The sequence below is a fragment of the Notothenia rossii genome (assembly GCF_949606895.1).
Source record: "Notothenia rossii genome assembly, chromosome: 1".
Classification (NCBI taxonomy): domain Eukaryota; kingdom Metazoa; phylum Chordata; class Actinopteri; order Perciformes; family Nototheniidae; genus Notothenia; species Notothenia rossii.
In genome coordinates this window covers 49,579,017-49,603,756 of record NC_136912.1, presented here as the reverse complement: position 1 = coordinate 49,603,756, position 24,740 = coordinate 49,579,017, and the positions used below count along the sequence as shown (strand labels likewise).

The window sequence follows — 24,740 nt, the reverse complement described above, 5'->3', positions numbered from 1 at the left end:
CCCTTATTTAGCACAGAGTATGATATCCGTGACATATGGATCTTAACAAAGTTCCGCTGTACATCCAGCGTACTGTATCTGACTTTATTTCACATGAGCTCCAGTGTGGAACCCCACTGCACCCCCTGGTGGATCAATGATCCATTGCAGCTGGCGTCATTATAATTACATTTATCTATCACGGGGGCGGTCTCAAGTCAAGCTGGAGGTTTTCCCTTGAGCGAGGGCAGATCACGTACCAATCACGGCCTTCGCGTTTCAAACTGTCTGAAATGAATCGCTACATCTGTAGTTGTAGTGTTAAATCAGTAGGTTTCGGTTTGCACCACTCCATGTCATTTCGCTACTAAATTCACCTCTTTAGGAAATCGTATATTAGCCACATGCTAAATGCTAACCGGAGATGAAAGATTTTCCGAATAAAAGCTTAACTGGTTGTGCAGGAGAATTTCTGTTTTTTTTCAGTATAAAACAGCGTTTAAACTGACGGTATGTTTAAGCTACATTATACCATCAAACATTGATTTTAATTTCTAACAGTCCCTCCTTACACACCTAAAAGGTGTGTATCTAATACTGAAATCAATGAGTTCTTCATCTGAACTTTGCATAGCACATAACTCATGTTACAAACATACAATCAAAATGGAATGGTTCAATAGCCCTAACTTTACAAAAATACTTTGACTTGGTTCAAACATAAACTTTTTTTCTTGTGCATAACTTCTAGTGTTTACATTCAATATCATTCTTCAAAATAGCAGCAATGGCTTGGTATCAGAACATTTCTTCATCCCTCCTTCAACAAAAACCGTTCTCATACCACGCTCAGTGTTAAGGCACTTGTTTTTACAAAGTGAAAAGAAACTAACCATTTTAGAATAGCAATGATTTATACAACATGAAATCAACCATATTAGAATAGTATAAAATAATAAAGTCAAATAAAATGGACTATCTTAGAATAGTGTAAAATTAATTGGAATAATACAAATATACTATCTTGGAATAGTATGAAGTAAATTGAAATGGATTCACTCCATTTTAGCATTTTAATTTTGCTCACTTCTTCACATGATTTCATCATTTAAAGAATCACATCGGCTGGACAATCATTGATCAATCTCATCTCCGAACATCCATATCATTTAAACAAACTCATCATTGTCATCAACATCTGTATACGGGGGTTGGTTGTCTTGTTCTGCTAGCATTTGTAACTGTCTCCTCATGAGAAATGTACCCTCCCTCCTTTCATACCATTTAAGGTATGAAAGTAATATGTTCTCTAGAAGGGGCCGTTGTGCGTTCTACTCTGGGGTACGGCATTCTAGACAGTCATTTCTGGGAGAAGATTTTGGTCAGTTACAACAGTTGTAGAATTTCATCACTTAAAAGTTCCTACTCAGTAACTTTGGGTGGTCTGTTCTAATGCAGTGATAAAGTCCCTGAAATGGTGTGAGAACCGGTGGAATATCAATAACTCATTATACTAATTTATTTTCAATTATGGTCTACTTAAATAACTATGCTAACCCCTTTTACAGTGTGTGGAACCTTGGGTGCCCGAGCATGTGATAATTACTTCCTTCTTTAACAAGGATTTTAAAAACAGAAGTCATTTCATTTAATGGTTTGTAGTTTAATTCAGGAATTTACACTTATGGCAGGTATGTTTCTCCTTTAAATAACATCTCTAAATGTCAGGTCATCTGGTGAATGGATGATTAGGAGCTGGTGGCGCTTGTCTTTTTAAACTGATACTCTGGTGCCGTGCGCTCCCTCTGAAGCTGCAAGTAAGATTTAAAACATCTGCAGGGTGGGTAGAGCGACCCCTTCTCCCTGAATGATATTTGTTGTAAAATATGCACCATCACAATGAGTGATCCAAGGCCCCCGCATGTCCCAATTATATTAGTTTATTTAAATTAAAATGTGCAATCTCTCTTTGCCCAGTGTCTTTTTAAAACTCTACATCTTGGACGAAAAACAAATGTTATTACCACCTTAATCTTCCCTCCTGAGGTAATAACCATGCTTCAATGGAGAAATCAATACTCTGTTCTGTAATACTATCTTTGGCTTGGTACTAGCTCTACCTTTAACTTTTTCCATACAAATAAAGATGTGTCTGCTTTTATAGAGTGGTTACTAAAACCATCTCTTTAAACTGTAGGTCTATACTGTAACAAATTAAATCTTACCCAAATTCACACATGAATAAAAAACTCTTAAAGAATAATTTGTTCATATGATGAAAAGATTGAATAATATGTTCTACCCTCAGTGTGTTTTTAGGGTTATTTAATAGTTTCCTCTTTTTTTCTTTATAAATTCACCAATTGATTAATTCATGGCTAATAAATATTTTTCTTTACGTATTTCTCGTTGGTGAATAAGTGTGTTTATGTGTAAACTCACTCACTCCCGTTTTCCTTCTCTCTCCCTCTGGTTGTCAAGCCACGACCCCCTCACATTCTGCCGGACCATGCCAACTCCTCCATCCTTTCCTCTCCTCCTTCCACCTTCTCCTCAGTCCATCCGCTCTTGGATCCTTCCGCTGTAACTCTTTTCAGTGTCCCATCTGCTTTGCTTTTCATCTCCTCCTTTACAGTCTCTACTGGTTGCATGGAGGGCGTATTCCGCTCTCATGTCCCACACTCTGCTCTTGTGCCCAAATCTTGTGGCTCAGCTTGGAACTTCAAGTCCTGTAGGGGACCGATGAGAGTGTGCCTTTTTATGTCACCTGTAGTTCTGGATGCCTCAGGTGGAGATGGTTCAGCTCTGCTTCTCTGTCTGTTCGATGGAGGAGGAGGAGTCTACCGTGGTGAGGTCTTTTGTCTGCTTGGAAGATGGGGTCGTAGCGGTCTGACAGGCGGATAGACAGAGAGAGAGAGAGATCTCGGGAGGCATTACATATAGTTAAATTCTAACACACCGAGGTAAAATAAATCCAACCTTTTCCACTCTATTTTCCTAATCTTACTATCCATCTTAGTTGTTAAATGTCATCTAAACACAATTCATGTCTACTAATAATTTTACCATATCCCTAAACATTGCTTTCACCCACTGTAACACGTTTACTCCAATTAACTCTTTCAGGAAACCATTTTCTTCTATACATTTAAATACCTACATGTTTCAAGCACCACGTATTTCACACTATAAAAGAACGTCTCCATATTTTCTCCATCACTTTAAATCTCACTGTTATTTAGAACCGTAGTAACTTTTGTGACTGGACATATCTGCAATGTCGCCACTATCTGCTGGGGAATCTTGTTCATAGAGTTTGTACATACAAAGCTGTACTTGTGGGTTAGTAGCCTGTGTCTAACAATCATTTTCAATAATTGTTCTCAGATAGGTCACCGGTCGGTTGTTCATAGCTTAACAGGGGGTGTTTCTGGTACAGACTAAAACATGGATCCAGTGTATTTAGAAATTCCCCTAATCTGTAAATCCCCATCACTTACATATCCCGATCACTTAAACCCATCTCATCATTTGATACAAGAACTGCATATAGGGGGGTGAATCATCTTGATTATAACTGCCTCACCTTTGGGAACGAGTATTTCTAACTCCTCCTCTTGTTGCTCAGCTGATCTTTTGGCTCTGGGGATAGGTGAAAGTCTCTGAAACACAGCTGGAGTCTTGTTAGTGATGTGGGCATTCTTTATGAGTGAACTAATGGTTCCATGTTTTACTTGATATTGTACTCCCCTTCCAACCAGAAAGGTGCCAAGTGTAATGAGCACAATCAACAATGCTATTCTGCCTCTTATCCCTCGGGGACCCCACAATTGGTTTGGCTTTGTTCTTGTCATCATCTCTATTTTATCCCTGGTTGTGTCAGTTACAGAATTTAAATAATGAGTACAAAAATAACATATACAAAAAATTGGACTCTTTTTCAGATGTAAAACAAAAAATAGGTTTTCACATTAATGTACAATCTATAAAAATCTATAGACAATTTGTCTTTTGAGCTGTTTCTATCTTTATCTTATTTCTATTTATTGTTTTGTTCCAGCTCTGCCAAATCAGTCCTAACTCCCAATAATGTTCTGGAAGTTGCCAGTGAAGGGTGACAATGTGTGAGGTGGTGTCAATTTGCTCCTCTTTCTTTACCTTTAAACCGGAGCGTGTGTGAAGTTTGTTACAACTTGTCATGCTTCCGTCCACCGGGGATGAGCCCACTGACTTTTGTGAACTTTCACCCTCACCCAATCACCTGGCCGAACAGGAGTCTCTTCTGGTGTCTCGTCTGGTATCTCTGTAGTTTTCCTAGCCTGCTGTGTAGACAAAACTTGCATAATATTACTCAGAGTTCTGACATATTCATCCACTTCTATTTGTCTAATATCTAAAACTGGACCACTCCCTCCTTGGAGAAGGCCCAAGCTTCGGCATACCTCTTGTTGTTATGAGACCTATTGTTAACTACATGTTATTATTTATTAACTACGTCACTGAAATCAACATATCTGTATAATCATGACACTCCCTCCTTTGAACATAAAATGCTCAATTAATATTGCAATGATTACCCTATTATGAACAGGACATGTAAAACACATAACTTTGGATTAAATAAATTATAACTTCTCCGTGTACCCACAAGGGGTACAAAAATATCGTATGATGTATGGTTTTCTGATGGTATAAATGCATATTCACAAAAAATGTGCCATTAGCACTTCTAATAGGTTTACTTGTTTCAATAATGGCTTTTGTCATGGTATTATGCATTTGTTGATATGAAAAACAATACCCCTGATGTCGCTAATGCGTCTCAATAATTCTAGGATTAGAGGATTTGTTGACACTGTTGAACTAACATATGATAAGATAATATTTCTCCAAACTGGAGGGAAAATATGAACTATTCTCACAGAGAGTGACCTGCATGAAGGGCTGGTGCCCCTCACTCAAAATGAGATATTGCCTTACGCACTACACTATAAATCATTAAAGTTACTCAAGAATAAATAAATAAAAACTGATTCTTGAAACTGTTGTAAAAACCCTACAACTTCTTTCTCCAAGCTCTCAATCAGTGTTATGTTATTTAATCTTCGGCTCATGCCTTAAAAGAGATACTTCAGACCGATTATGAAATTGTGTTTATGAGAAAAATGTAATCTGACTACATAAATCACATAATTGTTTGATTAAAAACTGCACTTCTGGCTAAGAATAAATGAAGTTCCCCTTTAAACACAGCCCCGGTCTTCTGACGGGGTCTATCTATGTACTGGCTGGAAAATGTTGGGCCAGTCTCTGTCGCTCCGTCACAGTTCTCCCGCTAACAGTCACTCTCTAGTTCAGCTGGGTTCTTGTTGACTTCTTCACTGGTTTGAGACAAGCGACCCTATTGGAACACCTCCCTTTGTAGCCAGACTTCACCACAGCAGAATCGAGTTTCTGTTTTCAGGTCTGGACAGCTTCACGTCAGGTGTATCGCCGCCCCTTGCATATTTTGGGTGGAAGCCCGTCTTCTTGACCTCACTAGCTGTGTGGACACAATAGTTTTGTTGAGGTTGATACAAGGCTGTCAGTGGCATTTGGTTCATGTTTGGAAATCCTGTACGTCTTTGACATCTCTGGGACCCCCTGCCTCCGTTGTCATCATGGAAACTGCATGGTGGGCCGTTGTTTGGTGCATGTGGTGGGTATTTCATTTGTTGCTGTGGACAATCTCTAGCCCAAGGGCCCAGCTGATTGCATATGTAGCATCCCTCAAACCGGAGAAATTTTCCTCTGCCTCTGCCTCCTCGGAAACCTCCTGGTTGTTGGTTCTCCATCTGATTCTCTGGCACTATCTGAGATTCAACTGTTTGAAATGTCTGCCCTGCATTCTCTGGTTCTTCCTGAGCTTGTATTGTTGGAGGTATCTATCCTGCCTTCTCTGATGTAGCTGCCATTTGCCTTGCCGCTTTCTTGTTTTTATTAGCTTCGGTATCTTTCTCAGCTATTTGTATCTTCAAGAGTCTTAGTTGTAATGTTTTAATTTCTTCGTCTTTTTCCCTCTGGGTTGCTTGGTATTTCATATCGTGGTAAATTAGATGTTGTCTCCATTCTTCAATGGGTATAGCGTCTAATGCCACCACATCTCCCAGGCTTGCCTGCACTGATTGGGGAAGGGCGTTAATGACCACGTTCTTCCACAGCATTACGACAGACGGTGAAACGTCATGTCGTTCTCCAGTGCAGTCCTCCCACACTCCTTCACATCTCTTCAGGAAGGCATACATGTCTTCCCCCGGTTCTTTTCTCAGGCTGTTGAGGGCCCAATACCTCAACCTGACTTTGTTGAAGGAAATGTAATCTGGAGAGTTGGTGCATTTGGCCTCGGAATCTATTGCTCTCACTTCAAGTCGTCCTTCAATCCGTCCGAGCAGGGCCCTCATGTCTCCCAAGCACAGGTGGTCTTGGACTGTGTATCTCTCCAGATCATTCACCCACTTCTGACCTCCTTTCGTGAGTGGAGGTAGCTTTGACACTAATGCTTCCATGTCCCTGTGAGTCCATGGTTGGTATTGAAATCCTCCTCTTCCAGCCGCTATCAATGGCATGGAGGTATATGCACCGGTTCTTCGTTTTTCTTGTTCTCTCCGTTGTCTATCTGCCATCATGTCCTGGGATCATACATCTTCTTGTCGTCTTTCCGCCAGAAGTTGTTGGTATTTATCTTCCTCCCTTTGTCTTTCTGCAACAATGTCATTATGGGCTTCAACTGACTTTCGTCTCTCTTCAATAATGTCATTATGGGCTTCAACTGCCTTTCGTCTCTCTTCAATAATGTCATTATGTGCTTCATCTGCTTTTCGTCTCTCTTCCATTCCTCTGTTGAGCTGCTCTTCCATTCTTCTGTTGAGTTCCTTTTCCATTCTTCTGCTGAGTTCTACCACATGTAAGCTGTTTGTCAATCCTTGGCTGGCATCTTCCAGATGGAATACCAGACTTGCAACCATAACTTTTCTTTTTTCAGCTCTGTTCATAGCAATGTTTTCAGGTCCATACCAAGAGGGTTGTCCGGCTTTGATCCATGCTCTTTCCTGTTGTAGGTATTCAGCATTCTCATGTTCAACTACAGATTTTCTATGGGCTTTCGTTGGTCCAGGATGATCATCTGCTGGAAACAGTCCTCTCGTTTGCCAATGTTCCAACAGTTTCTCCATGTGGTTCCATGTCTTTTGTCTAAGATTTGGAACTGTTATAGCATCTAATCAGATTTTTATCCTTCCCTTGATATCTGCTGTTGAGCCTGGCTCTGCGTATAGTCTCAACTTCGTTTGTTTTGGTGACATGTTCTCTAATTATTTATTAACTTATCAAAGATGAAGCACTAATCTTCTGACTAGCACCTTCGTTGCTGTTCGTCCGAACTTTAAATCTGTTTTTTTTTTTTTTATTTAGTTGCTCAAGGTTTTATTAATCTTTTTTTTTTTTTAAGTTATAGATTATTTATTTTTTAAGTTTTAGGTAAAATATTAATAAAGTTAATTAATATATAAAAATTATGCAAAATTAAAATATGAAATGTTAAAATAAAAATTGTACCGTGTATGGTTTTGACTTTGAAGTATGAATATTGGTTCAAATCTAAATCTCCTGTGTACAGTGCATACCGAAGTGTATGAAATTATGCTAATGTCACTACTTGTGTTAGCTTCAATAAATTGGTGTTTGAAAAAGTATTATGTAAAGTTTCTTATCTTATCATTAGAAACCACTTGCAATGCTATCTTGGCGATCAAGCATGTGTTTATTTATAACACTTACAATTATACTTCAAAATGTTATGGTGTTTCTTCTATTTGTGTAATAATTCTGTACTACCACTATTTTAATTTCCAGCTTAATCCACTAGGGAATAGCTGTTGCAAAACTGACTTGTTTTTAACAAGGAGAAACTTATTTTCCTTAAAAATATCTTTAAAATAGGAAGAACATTACACTATGGTTAAACAACACAGCACATAACCACCAAAACACATTTGCAAACAAGAATATTCACAAAACCGCCAATACAAACTTGCAAACAAGAATATTCACAAAACCGCCAATACACACTTGCAACCAAGAATATCCCAAAACCAGCCAATACACTTTTACCAGCAGAAATACTTCCAATAGTTCTAACTCTGACAAGAAGTATGATGTTCTTTACAAGATGAAATGCCTAGCCTCAGTGTGTTAAAGCAAACAGAGTACTTCAATTCATGAAATGCCGACTGCTGTGTGGTTCACTGTGAACATGAGGTCAAGATAAGATGACAACTGGTTTTCCAACCTTTGACCTGAAGAACAAAGGGATTTGAAAAAACACCTCGTGGCTCTCACAGTGGAGTTGAAATAATGGTGGGGTGATATTTTGTCTAGTAAATTCAACACACAACACTGTAGTTTAAAATAACATTTCTATTTAGTTTACAATGATAAATGGGCCTCATACCAGAGTCCTGCATCGGGTCGGGTACCCAAGTAAAACCCAAGTAAACAAAGATGATGCGGGTCGGGTCGCGGGTGTTGCATAATAAATATATTAAAATAATAATAATTTAGTTTAATGTTTAAATCCTCAGACCTCTCCCCCGCGGGACCGTGCATAATCATAACCTCTGCAGAGCATCAATCTGCTTCTGAGCGCTGTACATTCTGAATGGCTGAGGCGAAGCTCTCCAGCGGAGAATACAGCATTTTCCAACACTTCCTCAGGAGCGAAATCCAACGTCTTGGAGGCTTTTGGTGTCCTCCTAGATGGAGAAAATAACCAACATCCCACGCTTTTTGAGACAAATATGCAACTGCGTGTGTTAATAATTGCACGTTTTCACTTCTCATATAATATGCGGGTTCGGGTCGGGTTGCGGATCCTGTGCCGACGGGTCGGGTCGGCTTGCGGATCTAATTGGTAATATGTGCGGGTAGCGGGGCGGGTTCGGTATTGCAAGTCGGGGGTGCGGGGCGGGAGCGGGTCTTGAAAATTAGACCCGTGCAGGACTCTGCCTCATACCCTTACGTCATAGCCCTCTACCCATACGTAAATGTTTTGACTTTAAGAGCCAGTATGGTCATCTCTTCTGTTTAAACACGCTATTATGGGACAAAATGGGACGCTATCCACAGAAAATCAGAAGAATATTGTCTATCTAACGCACGAATGTCGCACTTCTCGTCGTAATCCACATGCAATGTCTTTTTGAAAACAGAAAAAAGTAACCGCTGAAAGCTTCAAACTCCTCAGGCCTTTTCCTCGAAAAATGACTTTTTTAAAACAGCCTCACACTGTTTTCTTAACACAAACACTCACTCCAATAACCTTAGCTTCAAACTTTGGCTGTGTCTTTGCCTCAAGCAGTCCCGACTGCTTAATGGCCTAAAACCATTCACGTTAACTTAAAACGCAACAAAAGACACCTATTGAAGGGATTGGCCTCTAGCCGACATGTAATAACAGAAAAATGAATAGCATGCAGGGTTAAATAGAACAAAAGAAAATGAACTCACCCTGCCTGCGACAAAGCAACGCCACATGTGGTAGGATACCAATGTTTATCAATTTAGGCTTGTTTTAACTTAAATTTACGCAGTCTTTCTCAGGAGTCCAACTTACCAGACAGACACACACTCCTATTGTTCACTATGTAATCTATTGAAGATTTTGAATAAACAGGTACTTCTTTACCTTTCTGTATGGGCCCGAGTGTATGTCTGCCAGCATTGTTCAAGCTCCTTTGAAAACTGCAACTGCTCTCCCGGTTGTGCGAGATCACGTTGGCCGGGTCGCCAATTGTTAAATATGTTCGTTATTCTCGCGTCCAGGAGAGAAGCTTTAAAATGAGACTAAATGGAGTCTCTGAGAAGATTCAAATGGGATACTTTAATTAAAAAAGGCGCGGTAGTGTTACAGACAGAATATTGTTCAGGCAGAAAACAGCTGTGATCCGGCTCTCGTGAGCAAGAGAAGAGAGCGAATCCCTCGTCTGGTGCTGTTATATATCCTCTGCTGGCTCCTCCCCGCCAGCCGGCTCGCCTCGTCTCTAATGTCCGTTGTTGCATTTAAACAGAGGATTGGTACTTTTCACATTCAATATATGCTTAACACGCCTTTTCTCCTCATCTTCTCTTTCATCACTTTTCATGTAACACATTCTAAACGCTGTAATCAATACTCTAAAAAATACAGAAAATACTTCACGGCTGGTTTGGTTTCCGATCATTCCGGATGTTGTCACATGCTACTCTCGTCTGTAAACAATAATGTATTCAAATAAACTGTACCTTAATGTAATATTCAGCATGGTAGTATCTCGACATCTATAGTTGTAGTGTTAAATCAGTAGGTTTTGGTTTGCACCACTCCATGTCATTTCGCTACTAAATTCACCTCTTTAGGAAATCGTATATTAGCCACATGCTAAATGCTAACCGGAGTTGAAGGATTTTCAGAATAAAAGCTTAATTGGTTGTGCACGAGAATTTCTGGTTTTTTCAGTATAAAACAGCGTTTAAACTGACGGTATGTTTAAGCTACATTATACCATCAAAACATTGATTTTAATTTCTAACAGAAGATATCAAATATTAGTTTCATGGAAGTCACCCCGTCACATATAAGAGCATTAAGACATACAGTACATAGGCTAAAACAAAACATCTAAAGATATAACCTTGCACTTTGATAAGTCTCGTGAACATTTTCACTATTTTGACCTTTTTATAGATCAAAATTGAACTAAAGAAATAAATGGTAGATTAATCCATATTGAAAATAGGTGTCAGCTGCTACACATATTATAATAGTTATATTTCTTAATTAATTAAGATAAGATATTACTGTATTGACCCCAATTTGGGAAATGTTTGTGTTGCAGCAGCATAACAAGAAAAACCAAATATAAGTTATTATATATATATATACAAAAGTATGTGAGGGATGGAATATTAAATTGAATATAAATATAAAATGTACATGTGATTTTACGTCCAAGAGAAGCTATGGAGCAGAGAGTTCTCTGCCAGCCAGAGGTGATTTGTTATTAGTTCAATATGTCAAACTGATTTCCCTGACTACAATCTTTAGTTACATGGTGAAACGTTATGCTGCTTGTACTAATTAGACTTATCATATAAGCCACACAGGTTTTAATAGGATGTATTCATTATCTTTACTTATGTTGCGGTCTTTTCAGCAACGCCATCTCTAAATCGGCGATACGGTCACTACCCATCATTTATATTTCACCGTGACATGGACAAAAATGTAACGTCAGCTTACCTAATAGCACGAATCCAGACTCTCCTTTGGAAAACATTGGCCGGGAAACGATAGAACGAGCACGTTTCATGCGAAGACCTTTGGCTGCAACCCGGAGCAAAGCAACAAACCATTGCGTAGCTAACTAGTAGCGCTAGCTTTAGCTAACGTTAGCTAACGAAACGAACTGCCGAGTAAAATTGGAAAACACTGGTAATTAATTATTCTATAATTTGTAAAACTACGGTTTTAAAAACGGCAATTTCAAAAATACAGATTCTAATGGTCAGATATAGATATACAGATACTAAAGATAGGCAGGTACTTGCTTTCAAGCAGAACACGGGGGAAAACCATAGGGGAAAACAAACTTAGCGGGAGTGTTTACGTGTTCGGTGTAATGACGTAGAACGGCCTCGACAATTTCTGTAGTCCTATTCAGCCACTCGGTAACAACCATCGTTTTTCAGACACGTAAACTCTTCAAAAATCACCAGTGGGGTCACTGCTGATGTATTTAATGTCGTAGAACAAAACGTGATTTATCTCTTAAATTTTTGTCAACCACAGACCTTATTTCGAGCTATATTCCAAAACCCTATGGAAAAAATGCATTGCTTTTTGACGAAGGAACCAGAAGTGCTAAAAATGCTAACTTACTTCCGGGTTTTATGATGCGTCACTGCGGTTCTCTATGCGCATTGAACTATGGCAGTTGTTATTTGCATATTTTTAATCCTGGGCGATGCATCCTTAAATTGTTTAACAGTGAGGTGTTATACAATTGTACTGTACTCTGGAGACAGAGAACACTACCACAAAGGACTGAAAAGGCTTGTTTGTGAAAGTGGTTTTATTTTTAAAGTAAAAAAGAAACAGCATAATGGGGTGCGCAGTACTAGTAGAGAGAACCAAATATGTGAAGCACTTTTTTATAAGGAATAAAACAAAAATCCTCTGTTGTAGCATATTGAATTGTATCATTATTTTGCATTGTGTTGAATCGCATTGTATCGGCCCGAACCTACGTGTGTACATTATAGTTGCGTTTGTAACATAGACTGTTATTGAAACATGACCGGTAAGTTTAGAATTTGTCCGGTAAAATAAATGATTTCCGGACACTTGACCGGCAAGAAAAAATCCTAGCGGAAACCTTGCCTGGAAAATGAACAGTGTTTGTTTTCACACATTATATGACAGCATGGGCGTCGCAGCCATTATATCAGGGTGGGACAAGTCCCCCCCACCTTTTAAAATGGTTAGTTTAGACCCCCCCACTTTTACCATATGGAAAGTCTGTGAATCGGTCTATCCACTCGCCGCTCTTTGTAGAGCGCTTTGTCAGTGCTTCATTATCAAATCCATTCCACTTGCTTTTTGTGAGAATGCCCAAATAAATGAAACTCCGTACCATATTTTCACTGCTACTTTGTACCAAGGCAGATTCTCAGAGCCGTACACATGCTGCATTTTTTGCGTAGCTGTGTCTTTAGTTGGAGCCCAGTGGCGATCTGTTCATCTGTCATATCATACAATAAAGCCATCGAAAATAATAGGATACAGCATTAAAAGTTATTCTGGGTCTTTGAGTGTCATAGCTTGGCTGTGTGTGGCACGACGAGTGCATTTTGTGTGAGCAAGCGAGAGAGAGAGTAAACGAGGAAGAATATCACATTTTTCACAGGTCCTGGCGTCCGTACAAAGTTATACAACTTTGTGAGCATCCTAAAGCCCTTAAAAACAGGATACAAAAATTGAATAACAGTAATAAGAAGAATTCCTCCAATAACAATAGGTTCCTCGCACTTCGTGCTAGGACGCCGTTGGGTCCTAGCGCTCCATGCTCGGGCCCTAATAATAATACATTATATTTGTATAGGGCTTTTCAAGGACTAACAATCGCTTTACAATATGAGGGAAGGCTAGGGTGGGGGGTATACAGGGTTCAAGTTATGTGGGAGCCAATGGGAGCTGATCAATAAGGAGGGGTCTGAGCTCCCACGGACGCAGTGAAATCATACATCTGTGGGGGTCGCTAATCAGTGGCGGCGGCAGAGTATTTTTGTTGGGTAATCTATGGTAGGGCTAACCCATATAGTAGTGGGGCTCAAATCAGTATTTGCAATGTAATTACATCAGTGACGTGCAATGAGGTTCATGGCTGTTGAGGCACTGACTTTTTCAGAGTCAGATTTACAAATATTATATTTTGACCTTAATCGAAATATTCTGTTATTTTCAAAAGCTTTTTTAGTCTGATGTTTCGATTCATTTTAAACAGAACGTTCAACAAAAGGATACCCAAAATCTAAATATTGGATTGTTCTCTCTTAGTAAGATCCAATTTTCATTACAATTGTGGTCTTACCTTGACTTGAAAATTAAGTCCATGCTCTCGTTCTGGACAACAATCTATTACTTTTTTGTAAAACTCCTCCTTATCTTCCTCTAGTTTCAAAAGTCTAGCTCGTTGTTTGTGTCTTCCGTCTCTTTGTAGAATAACAGTAGCAACAAGAACCTGTGGGCTCACGTGCGCTCCCTTCAGTGCAGCAGAGGTTATGGCTGCCTCCCCTGGTGCTTTCTCATTGCCGTTGTATGATGAGACCAGCGAGCCTAAATATCATATAAACGTGAAATAAGTTATTTCGAGACTATGGAGGAGGCGGAAGAGCTCGCCCTCGCGGTTTGGGTGGTGAGGCACACAGCTCTCGCCGCAGGGACGCTTCCTCCCACAGCCCGTCATTTCCGGGAGGACGGCCCATCCCACTCCGAAGCTCTCTGACTGCGCGGAACCGGAGCAGAGGCCTGTGGGGATCGCGCAGCCTATCCCCGCCGGTGCCGGTATTGACCCGGTTCCGCGGAGGTAGAGGGAGCCTGAGCCATAGGCAACATACGGCTGAGCTGCGACTTTTCTGCCTCCAAGCGTCTGACAACGAGAAACTCTCGTCATCCTCCTCCCCGGCAAACGGAGCCATCTGCCCCGCTGGATTGGCGAACGTGAATGGCACCGCCTTGGCCATATCCTGGTCCCCAAACACTCGAAGCAGAGGTGGTGGGGATCGGCGCCCGCTATTAAGCCAGGGCACGAAGGACAGGCCCGGGTCTCTAGAAGTGGCGACTCCTTGAAGGTACGATAACTCATTTCTTCTTTCAAACGTTTTACTTTTCCCTGTCAGGTGTTGTCCTGCTTGCTGAAGAGAAAGGGATGACAGTCAGGAGGCGTAGCCGCCTTATATACTGTGGGCCTGCACGCGTATTCAGATAGGCTCGCCCTGATTGGCCGGCTCGCGTATCATTGGTGAGAGTAGTACCCTTAGAGTCCAGGAGAGGGCGGAGCCTGTGTGAGAAAGAACTTAGGTCAAAGTTCTCTTTCGAGGATAGACCGGTTTACAGTCCATCCTAGAATACTGCCAACTTATTTCTTACCTCCATCCGTAATCCGCCATTAGCGAGGAAGGATAAGGAATGTAAAATTATTATTTACTGTGTGTGTGTGTGTGTGTGTGTGTGTGTGTGTGTGTGTGTGTGTGTGTGTGTGTGTGTGTGTGTGTGTGTGTGTGTGTGTGTGTGTGTGTGTGTGTGTGTGTGTGTGTGTGTGTGTGTGTGTGTGTGTGTGTGTGTGTGTGTGTGTGTGTGTGTGTGTGTATGTTTGTAGGCAGAGAGTAGAAAGGGTAACCACTTATCCCAGTCTTTTCCAGTATCAGATACAAACTTCTTTAGCATCCTCTTGAGGGTTTGGTTAATACTTTCAACAAGGCCATCAGTCTCTTGGTGGTAAGGAGTTGTCTTGATAGCTTTTATACCCAACTCCTTATGCAGCTGACCCATCAGGCGGGATGTGAAGTTGGTTCCCTGGTCCGTCAGAATTTCCTCAGGGATTCCTACACGAGAAAACAGCTGGACAAGAGCACTGATCAACTTTGGGGTGGTTATAGACCGGAGAGGAAAAGCTTAAGGAAACCGAGTAGCATAGTCACATACCACAAGAATTTACTGGTATCCTGCTGAGCTTTTTTTCAGGGGCCCCACAATGTCCACTGCATTCCGCCTGAACGGGGCTGTTATCACCGGCATGGTTTGGAGGGGTGCTCGGTTTGATTTGTGAAGAGGACTAGTTTTCTGACACTCTGGGCATGTTTTACAATATTTCTGCACATCAGTGTACATTGAAGGCCAAAAGAACCTCGAGGCAAGTCTGAGATATTTCTTATAGTGACCTAGATGTGCCCATGGAAGTGTGTGTGCAAGGTGTAGTACCAGGGATCTGCAGCTACCTGGCACAACTAATCTCCTGCCGTCTTGCTATTCCCCCTCATAAAGGAGGTCATTGTGGACAAAGTGTAGTGTGTAGTTGTGTGTAGTTGAACCTTTTCATATTTAGGTTTGTAGCAAGTAGAGGGCTACTGCTGCTGCGTGTGTGTGTGTGTGTGTGTGTGTGTGTGTGTGTGTGCGTGTGCGTGTGCGTGTGCGTGTGCGTGTGCGTGTGCGCGTGCGCGTGCGCGAGTGTGAGTGCGAGTGCGCGAGCGTGCGTGCGTGCGCACACGTTAGTTGTAAAGACCCCCATAGAGCTCAGTTTATAACTCGAACCCTGGGGGTATAGGACTATCAAACTTGATCAACCAACAGCGACTCTGATTCAGACTCATGAGGCAGGAAGTCGAGCTTAAAGGGAGAGTATACAAGAGGAGAAGAGATGAGTTTTGAAAAGGGACTGGAATACTGTGAGGGTCTCAGAATAGCGGTGATCTTTGCATCAAACACAATACTTCACTCTAAACACAATACCTCACTCAAACACAATACCTCACTCAGATCCATCAAGCAGTCACCTGGTGCTCAGAAAACAACCTCCTACTTAACACAGCAAAAACCCAAGAAATAATCATCGACTTCAGGCGAAAGCCACAGCCCAAATCACCTCTATCTATCTCCGGCAAACTCATTTCCACCACAGAATCACTCAAATTTCTTGGCACTCACATAAGCAATAACCTCAAATGGAAGACCAACACAGACCACATCTTCAAAAAAGCCAACCAAAGGCTATTCTTTCTGCGGCAGCTCAAGAAATACAGAGTGAGGAAACATCTCCTAATCCAGTTCTACACAGCCATCATCCAAAGCATCCTCACATCATCCAGTCTGGTACAGCAGTTCAGACAACCTCTCCTGGAATAAACATCAACGTATTGTCAATAAAGCATCAAAAATCACCTCCAGTCCCCTTCCATCACTCGAATCACTTCACCAACAACGAACTGTCACAAGGGCAAAGAAAATCATTTCTGACCCCTCCCACCCAGCTCACCATGTCTTCCAACTTCTGCCCTCAGGGAGGCGCTACAGGTCCCTGTCCACCAAAACCGCCCGCTTCAAAAACAGCTTCTTCCCCTTTGCAATACGGACACTAAATGGACTCTAAATAACCCCAATGAACAATCACAATCAATCACACCTTGAACTTTATGTATATATGTCATGATGTATGTATTTGCCCATTCCAGCGGGGCGGATGGCTCCGTTTGGGGGAGGATTACGAGGACTTCTCGTTGTCGGGCACTTCCGGGTCCGGCGTCGATGAAAGTTCACCGTCCAGGTCTAAGCTGGTGATGACCATGGCGGCGGAGCGTGTAGGGCTACCGCTACCCCCACCACTGCCGCCGAAACCGGTGAGCCGCCTCTGCGAGGGGTTCTATGGCCTGGTCCGCGAGGCGCAGCCAGCCTTCGTTTCGCCCCCATCGCCAGATATCTGGCAGTGTGTGGAGTAGGGCTGGGCGATATGGAAAAAAATGTTATCACGATATGTTTTTCCATATTGATCGATCTCGATTCTTATCACGATATGTAGTTTTTGCAGATGCTGCCAGTGTGAGGGACATCCTGAAGCTTGAAGAAACAAGAGATTCACTGAAACTTTATAATAAAGTTTAATGCCTTCCAATAGTGAGAACAAAATGCTTTCGCTCATACAGAATAAAAAAAAAAAAAAAATTATTAAATAATAATAATCTCAAATATTTGTACAAAACCAAGGCAGTACAAAACCAAGTGGGTCAGACCCTCTGACACATTAAAGTGCTAAACATAAAAAACATGTGTAATGTGTAAACATAGTAAACCAGTCACAGTTATTCTACATCTTGTGCAGTAGTGAACATCATTTACCCCATTACAGGTTTTTTGCAAGAAAGACAAGTCTGTTCACCACATCTGGCTTTAAAGCTGCCCTATGGCAGGACACAATATTGCCACTTGTACTAAAAGCACGCTCTGAGGGTGAGCTGGTGGCAGGAATACATAGATACCGCTTTGCCAGGAAGCTCACTCTGGGGTATGATGTGCAGTGGATTTTCCACCATGCCAGGGGGTTGGTCTCACCGTCTACTTCTGGAGCTAGCAGGTAACTGTTCAGTTCAGCCTCAACATCCTGCTCATCTGTTAGACTAGAGGTAGAAACAGAGTAGGACTTCTTGAAAAAGCTGCCCAGTGTCTTCCTCTGCATTTTGGCTGGTGGAGCTGAAGCTGTAGCAGTAGCAGTAGCTGTAGGTGTGAGAGTAGACTGTGGTGTGCTCTGACAGTCACCCAGGATCTGTGCCACAGCTCTGGATTTCACAGCCTCTACCTTGTCACCTTGGATGTAGCGGGTCTTGAACCGAGGATCAACAAGAGATGCCATGTTAAGGAGGTCATCAGTGGCATCATCATCATACTTTTCATTCAAATATGTGGTGATAGTAGTTTTGATGGCCTTCGTTAGCTCTGTGTCATCCTCTCCTGGCTTCAAGACCTCTGTATTGAAGAGCTGTAGGACAGGTTTCACACAAGAGACACTGACATGTGCTTCACCAGAGAGGGCATCAGTGAACTCAACAAGTGGATTAAGGGCCTTGTGTACAGACTCCAAGACCTCAATGTCTTGCCATGAGAGAGCCAGGTGCCTTGTTTTTCTATCAGCAGATAAAACCTTTGAAATGGCCTTCTCCTGCTCCAGTACTCGTGCTATCATTGCATGGCGAGAACCCCACCTGGTAGGTGATTCTGTCATCAACCGGTGCTCAGGTAGGTCGAGCTCCTTTTGTGCAGCTGTTAGTTCTTTTTTCTTCTTCCATGAGTATGAGAAAGTACTAACCACTTTTTTGCTCACACCCATGGCTCTCTCTATTCTCTTGTCTCTCACACTTCGCTCTGTAGATGACAAAAATGTAGTATTATTAGTATTAAGTATTATTTAAAAATTAGTTTCTGTCTTATAATAATAAATCATAATATTGTCATGACATCCTTGATATGAAAATCAATTAGACTACACACATAAACATATTTTTCCTCAATTTAAGTTGAGTACAGTGATAGAATATAAACTCTTCATTCAAATACATCTTAGATGCAAAATGTTAGTAATGATCGAATTATCACCTAGTATCAGTATCAATAGTTATAAAGTGATAGCCTGTACATTGGTTTATTGAGGCATGTAAAGTGAAATAATTTTGTTTTCAGATACATTCCTATTTCTATTCCAATTTATACACATCAGTAATTACCAGGTGCAATAATTACATAGGCTACTGAGTCCCAGTTACCAATTTTGAGAATATACTTTATGAAGAATAAATCACATTGTTACTATCATTTCATGAGAAGAGGTAAAAATATACATTTTATTCCAGCTTTATGGGCAACAGTGTATAAGAATACGAATCATTACACTGAGCTATTATTAGAGCTGAAAATGTAGCCTTTGACATCATCATGAACTTTTTTTATTATTAGCCTATCATCATGAACTTACCAATGGCAAGGTGCAGTCGATGACCAAAGCACTGCAGCCGGGACCAGCCTTTGAGGGAAACAGCCTTGACAACGTTTGCACCGTTGTCTGTTGTGATGCACACCTGTCGGTCTTCCCTAAGGCCCCAGGATTTGAGTGCATCCTCCAGCCCCTGGCTGATGATTTCCCCAGTATGGTCCTCTGGGAAGTATGCTGTCTGTAAGCATTTGCTGTGTAGAGCCCACTCCTCGTCAATGAAATGAATCGTGAGACTCATATATGGCTCCGATGTACGGCTAGACCATAGATCGGTGGTGGTGGCAAAGTATTTAACATCATTCAGATGAATTTCCACCTTACGACGGCATTCATTATAAAGCTGTGGCATCGCCGTCCGAGAAAAGTATTTTCTACCAGGGAGCTCGTACCCGGGGTCTAACACTTTGATCAGTTTCCTGAAGCCTTCTTTTTCCACTGTGTACAGGGGCATCATATCTTTAGCGAGGCAATAAGTGATAGTGCTCGTTATAGTTTTGCTCCGCTTTGACTGTTTTTCATACGGGGCAATGGCTGCAAAGCACGACTGGATGGATTGTTGTTTATTGATGTTACCGGGCGACGTGTGTGTGTGGCTTAGCTTCGTGTGTGGTGTGCTAGCTTGAGCCCGCAGTGTCACACTCTCTGTGTAGTTAGTGGGGTGGTGCCTTTTCAGGTGATTGAAAAGGTTAGTCGTATTCCCCGTCCTGGCTGGTACTACCCACCGGCATATTTTGCAGACCGGCTTCGTCTGCTCCTGGTCGCTTTTGCCGTAACCGAACCATGTCCACACAGCTGACGTGGTGTGACATTTTTTGTCAACTATGTCTTCTAGTAGGCCTACGGTGTCGCTTTCGCGTTCGCCAATAATTTCACTTTCACGGTCCTCTTTAGTTTCGCTCATTTTTGACAACTTCTTTGTTCATCCCTTTCTCCCTCTGTCTTCAGTCTCACTCTGTAGCCACGCTGCTCGCTCGTGGGCGTGTCCTACCGGCATACAGCAGCCAAACTGATACTGGTGTTGTTGCGCCTAGGCGGCCTACTTTTTATTAAGATGTCATATCGAATAATATGTCCCAAGCATAATATCGCAATCGATCAAAATTGTATCGCGATCCCGAACCGAGATCGAATTATCGCCCAGCCCTAGTGTGGAGGCATCATGGCGACAGCCACTGAAGACGAAAGCTCCAGCGGCTGGTATGGTGGGGATCCCCAGGGTGCAGGGCCGCACGGACACAGCGTGTCCCGGCGTGCCCCCCCTTGATGAGAGCCTGGCTGCCCATCTGCTCCCACAGGCAGCAGGATGGGCGGAGGATAAAAAGCCTCTGCCCCTGCTGCCTCGTGACCGAGAGACGCTGGAATATTTCGATAAAATATTCCGGCTCGGAGCACAGATGGCGGCAGCAGCGAATAATCTGGGTGTGTTGGGTGTGTTGGGCGTGTCGCTGATTACTCCTCAGCAGGACGCCCCCGCCTCTCCATCTCAGGATCGGAGTGATTATTTGGACCGCAGCATCGGGCAGATGAATAATCTGATTCATGGTGTGGCCGCCGCAGCTGGCCGTGTAATGTCCCTGGCCACAGTGGGATCACGCCACTTCTGGCTGGGACTCACGACTCTCTCCAGGAATGATCGTGATGATCACCTTGGGGCCCCCGTATCCACGGAAGGGCTCTTTGGATCGATCTCATCGGTCACACAGCGTTTCAGACCCTTGGAAGAACAAAAGTTGCAGCTCAGCCTTATGTTGCCTCTGGCTCTTCCTCAAAGGGGAGAGCGCTGCGCTACAGGGAGAAGGAGGGAAAGGCGCTGGTTCAGAGCACCCATGGCTCCCGCTGCTCCCTCTACCTACTCGGCTGGTCCCGCGGAACCGGCTCAATACCGGCACCCGCGGGGATAGGCTGCGTGATCCCGACAGGCCTCTGCTCCGGCTCCGCGCCGTCAGAGAGCTTCGGAGTGGAATGGGCCGTCCTCCCGGAAATGACGGGCTGTGGGAGGAAGCGTCCCGGCGGCGAGAGCTGTGTGCCTCACCACCCAAGACGCGAGGGCGAGCTCTTCCGCCACCTCCCACTGTAAAGTCATGAAAAGATATGTGTTTGTGACGAATGCATTGAATAAAAACAATTGCATTTATCCCAGAGTAAGAGTCATCTCTCTCCACAATTCCACATTCCCCCATAATGTCTCGTTGAATTCGGCAAGATCCGTTTCACACGATGTTAACTGGGCACCCATTATGCGACACGGTTCCCCACTCGCCGCCCCCGTTGTAACTCCAGTAAAAGAGGCAGCCGGTGGGCGCGTGCATGTCAGTGTGATAAACCGCAGGAAGTGCTGTCAAAGCAATATGCGGGTGCAGGGACCAGGGGCAGTGTGGATAGAACGGTGGGTTATGTATTGTAACCCTAGTTCTATAAGCACAGGCGGAGCCCTCTACCTAGGGGCCCTGTCTTTCCTATGCGCTCACTGAAGAGGGTGTAGGATGACAGTCAGGAGGTGTAGCCGCCTTATACTTTGAGCCTGCGAGCACATTCAGGTAGGCTCGCCCTGATTACCGGCTACGTTTATACAACTTCAGTGTGTGAACGCTTGCGTATCATTGATGAGAGTAGTACCCATAGAGTCCAGTATATGTGCTTATAGAACTAGGGTTACAATACGTAACCCACCGTTACGTACAGTGGCGTTTCTATATGTACAAAAGTGGTGGAGCACAAAAAATGTAGATGTCTATATATAAGCTTCTGCAGTGACGTGAAGTGAGGTTCATGGCTGGTGAGGCACTGACACTTCAGGTTTACACATATTATATTTTGACCTAAATCAAAATATATTATTATTTTCAAAAGACTTATTAGTCTGATGCTTCGATTAATTTTAAACAGACAGTTCAACAAAAGGATACCCAAAAAATGTAATTTTATCATGAAATATTGAATTGTTCTCTCTTTGTAAGATCCCATTTTCAATAAAATTGTGGTCTTACCCTTGGCTTGAAGATGAAGTCCATTTGCCTATCCTTCTGGACAAAAATCTCTATAACTTTTTTGTAAAAGTCCTCCTTATCTTCTTGTAGTTTCAAAAGTCGAATCATAAATCTAATCGATAGATTTATGATTCAAATATTATAAAAGTAGGGAAGACATGTGGATATTATCCGGCTGAACAAAACTTGCATTTATCTAACACAGTGGTCACCAACCTTTTTAAGCCCAAGATCACGGACCTCGGCCTAGGTGAAAGGCGAGATCTACCTATTGCAGAATTGAGTGAAAAAGACGACCCAGACAATGCTTCTAATTTGAGGCCTTTTATATAAGCTAATTGCATCTGAATTACTGTTACAATGAAGGCTCCATAATCAGCTCAAGGCATATAGGCAGGGGTAAAGTGCTATTTTTTATGAGTGGGGGGCAGACCTCACCTCCTCTAGGGGGGTACTCACCTCCTCTAGGGGGGTCCGGGGGGACGGTCCCCCGGGAAGATTTTTTTTTAAATATTGAAGTTGAAAGCATCAATCTGGTGCACTTTGAGAGCAACATGAAGAGATCTATGGATACATCTCACAACACCCAGATGAAACAGAACTGTAAACAGATTTTCTTTTTCTTTATGGATATTTTACAAATCACTCCCCTTTCAAACTGTAATCTTGTTTTACTGCCATATAGTAGGCTATTTCATACCTGTTTTTCATTTATTCTCTTATTGTTTGTATAACTATAATGATCATATGAAGGTGTGCCGCGGAAATAATCTTTTGAATAATTTGTGACAAAACCGTTCTAAACACTCAGAGAGTCCTTTAGCTTACCTGAGCCCCTCAGTCTGACAGGGGAGGACTCTCCTCCAGCTTGTTGTGGAGACAGCTCCTTATGTCCGTTAGTGCAGCTAGCTAACCAGATGCTAACATCACGGTCCCCGCTAGCACCGGTCCCTCTCTCCCCTTCTCTCCCCCTCTCTCCCTAAATGCGCTATTGCCACACACACACAGAGCCGAGCTTGAATGACACAAGCACACGTGTATTTCCATGCAACTCTCTGATTGGTCTGGTGACTTGCCTCTGTTGCATTCACTGAACACGGGAAATTGCAGTCCTGCCGTCCTCTCTTGTGTTATGACTCATGATGAGGTTCACGTAAAGCACGGTTAATGTATTATATTATTGAGGTGTCTCAAATGTATGTCAATCAAGTGGCACCTGCTAACGGGGTGGTGGATGATAGGTTTACATCTAAAAACGTATTTTTCAAACATTATTATTTTAATTTAATTTTTCTTTCTTTTGTTACTTTTTTTTTTTAACGGTCCGCGATCTACCCGCACCACACTCACGATCGATCGGTCGATCGCGATCGACTGGTTGGCGACCACTGATCTAACAGGTACGTTTCCCACAGATCTTATTTCGAGCTATTTTCTAAAATCCTATGGAGAAATCTCATTGCTTTTTTGTGGAGGGAAACGATGCGCAGCTTACTTCCAGGTTGTATGACGCGTCTCTCGTCTCCTCTTCAAACACCACACTTTTCGCGGCACACGTACTTACAGCCAATCAGCTCTGAATGATGTGAGATGACGTATGGTGGGGATGGCAGCTCACTGCCCCTATGGTCATTGTTTTTTGCCACACACATTAAATAGGACAATACTCTGAGCATGCGCAGTGTAGTTTTTACAGTCACCGTGCACTTAGACAGTGAGAGGGAGGGAGGGCATGATCGGGTTTTGTCCCACATGGCTCTAAACAGCTCAATAGGCACACACTGTAGACACTAATGAGAAGAACACAGACTAAAACAGCAATGTGCAGACGAATCAGATGATTAAACAAGATCTTAAAATATATTTTATATATATTTTAATTTAATTTTTGCATTTTGTTGTAATCATTATTTTTTTAATACTTTCTGCTGACACTAGGTGGGGCTGTGCCCCACCTGCCCCTAATGACCAGTCGCCACTGGTTACGTATCGTTTCAAAAATCAAGTCCTTAATAACAATAATAAATTATATTTATATAGCGCTTTTCTTGAACTCAAAGACGCTTGCCTATCACCCCTGTTACATCTATGTTCACCTGTCTGTTTTAAAATTAATTTGAAGATTTTATTGATTACTTTTAAAGCTCTTAAGGGATTACATCACTGACCTCGGGAAGGGCTCTGCTAGCTGTTCCCAAAACCAGGCTAAAAACGAAGGGTGACCGAGCTTTCTCCGTCAGAGCTCCGCAGCTCTGGAACTCCCTGCCCGAGAATCTAAGGTTGGCAGAATCGGTTCTTAATCCATGTAAAGCACTTTGTGACGTTGTTTTTGAAAGGTGCTGAAAATAAATGAAGTTATTATATTATTATTTATATTTATATTTTATGCTACTTCTTACTTCTACCCAACTACAGTTCAGAGGTAAATGGTGTACTTTTACTCCACTACATGTATTGAATACCTTCAGTTACTTTACAGATCTGGATAAATGATGTGAAATATAATCAAGTGTTAAATCAGACTTTAGTTCCACCTGGAGTAAATTCACAAGCTACCCTGCAGTATACAAAGTCATTCAAACTAGCTGCACCTTTACCAGCTTTGAGAACACTTTAATGATCAATCATTATAAAACATATCATATCTATTATTCTGAAATGGACCAAT

The 24,740-nt window shown here is 42.2% G+C and overlaps 2 protein-coding genes across 2 annotated transcripts in view; one reads left to right on the top strand and one right to left on the bottom strand.

Annotated features, from left to right (window-relative positions):
• Positions 1–24,740, top strand: part of LOC307037398 (glycine receptor subunit alpha-3-like) — a 238,963-nt gene that overhangs the window by 203,014 nt on the left and 11,209 nt on the right. The window lies entirely within an intron of this gene.
• Positions 16,077–20,252, bottom strand: LOC307037371 (E3 SUMO-protein ligase ZBED1-like). The gene is made up of 2 exons (XM_079678196.1): positions 19,068–20,252; positions 16,077–18,460 (listed from the first exon to the last, which is right to left on the bottom strand). The coding sequence occupies exons 1-2, from the start codon at positions 19,984–19,986 to the stop codon at positions 17,445–17,447; spliced, it is 1,935 nt and encodes a 644-aa protein (XP_079534322.1). The 5' UTR covers positions 19,987–20,252; the 3' UTR covers positions 16,077–17,444.

Bases quoted from the DNA above. Each gene is read 5' to 3' on its own strand.
- LOC307037371 (XM_079678196.1), bottom strand. From the start codon at position 19,986: ATGAGCGAAACTAAAGAGGACCGTGAAAGTGAAATTATTGGCGAACGC. The intron at 18,461-19,067 runs GTAAGTTCATGA...TGTCATCTACAG, and splicing joins TCGACTGCACCTTGCCATTG to AGCGAAGTGTGAGAGACAAG.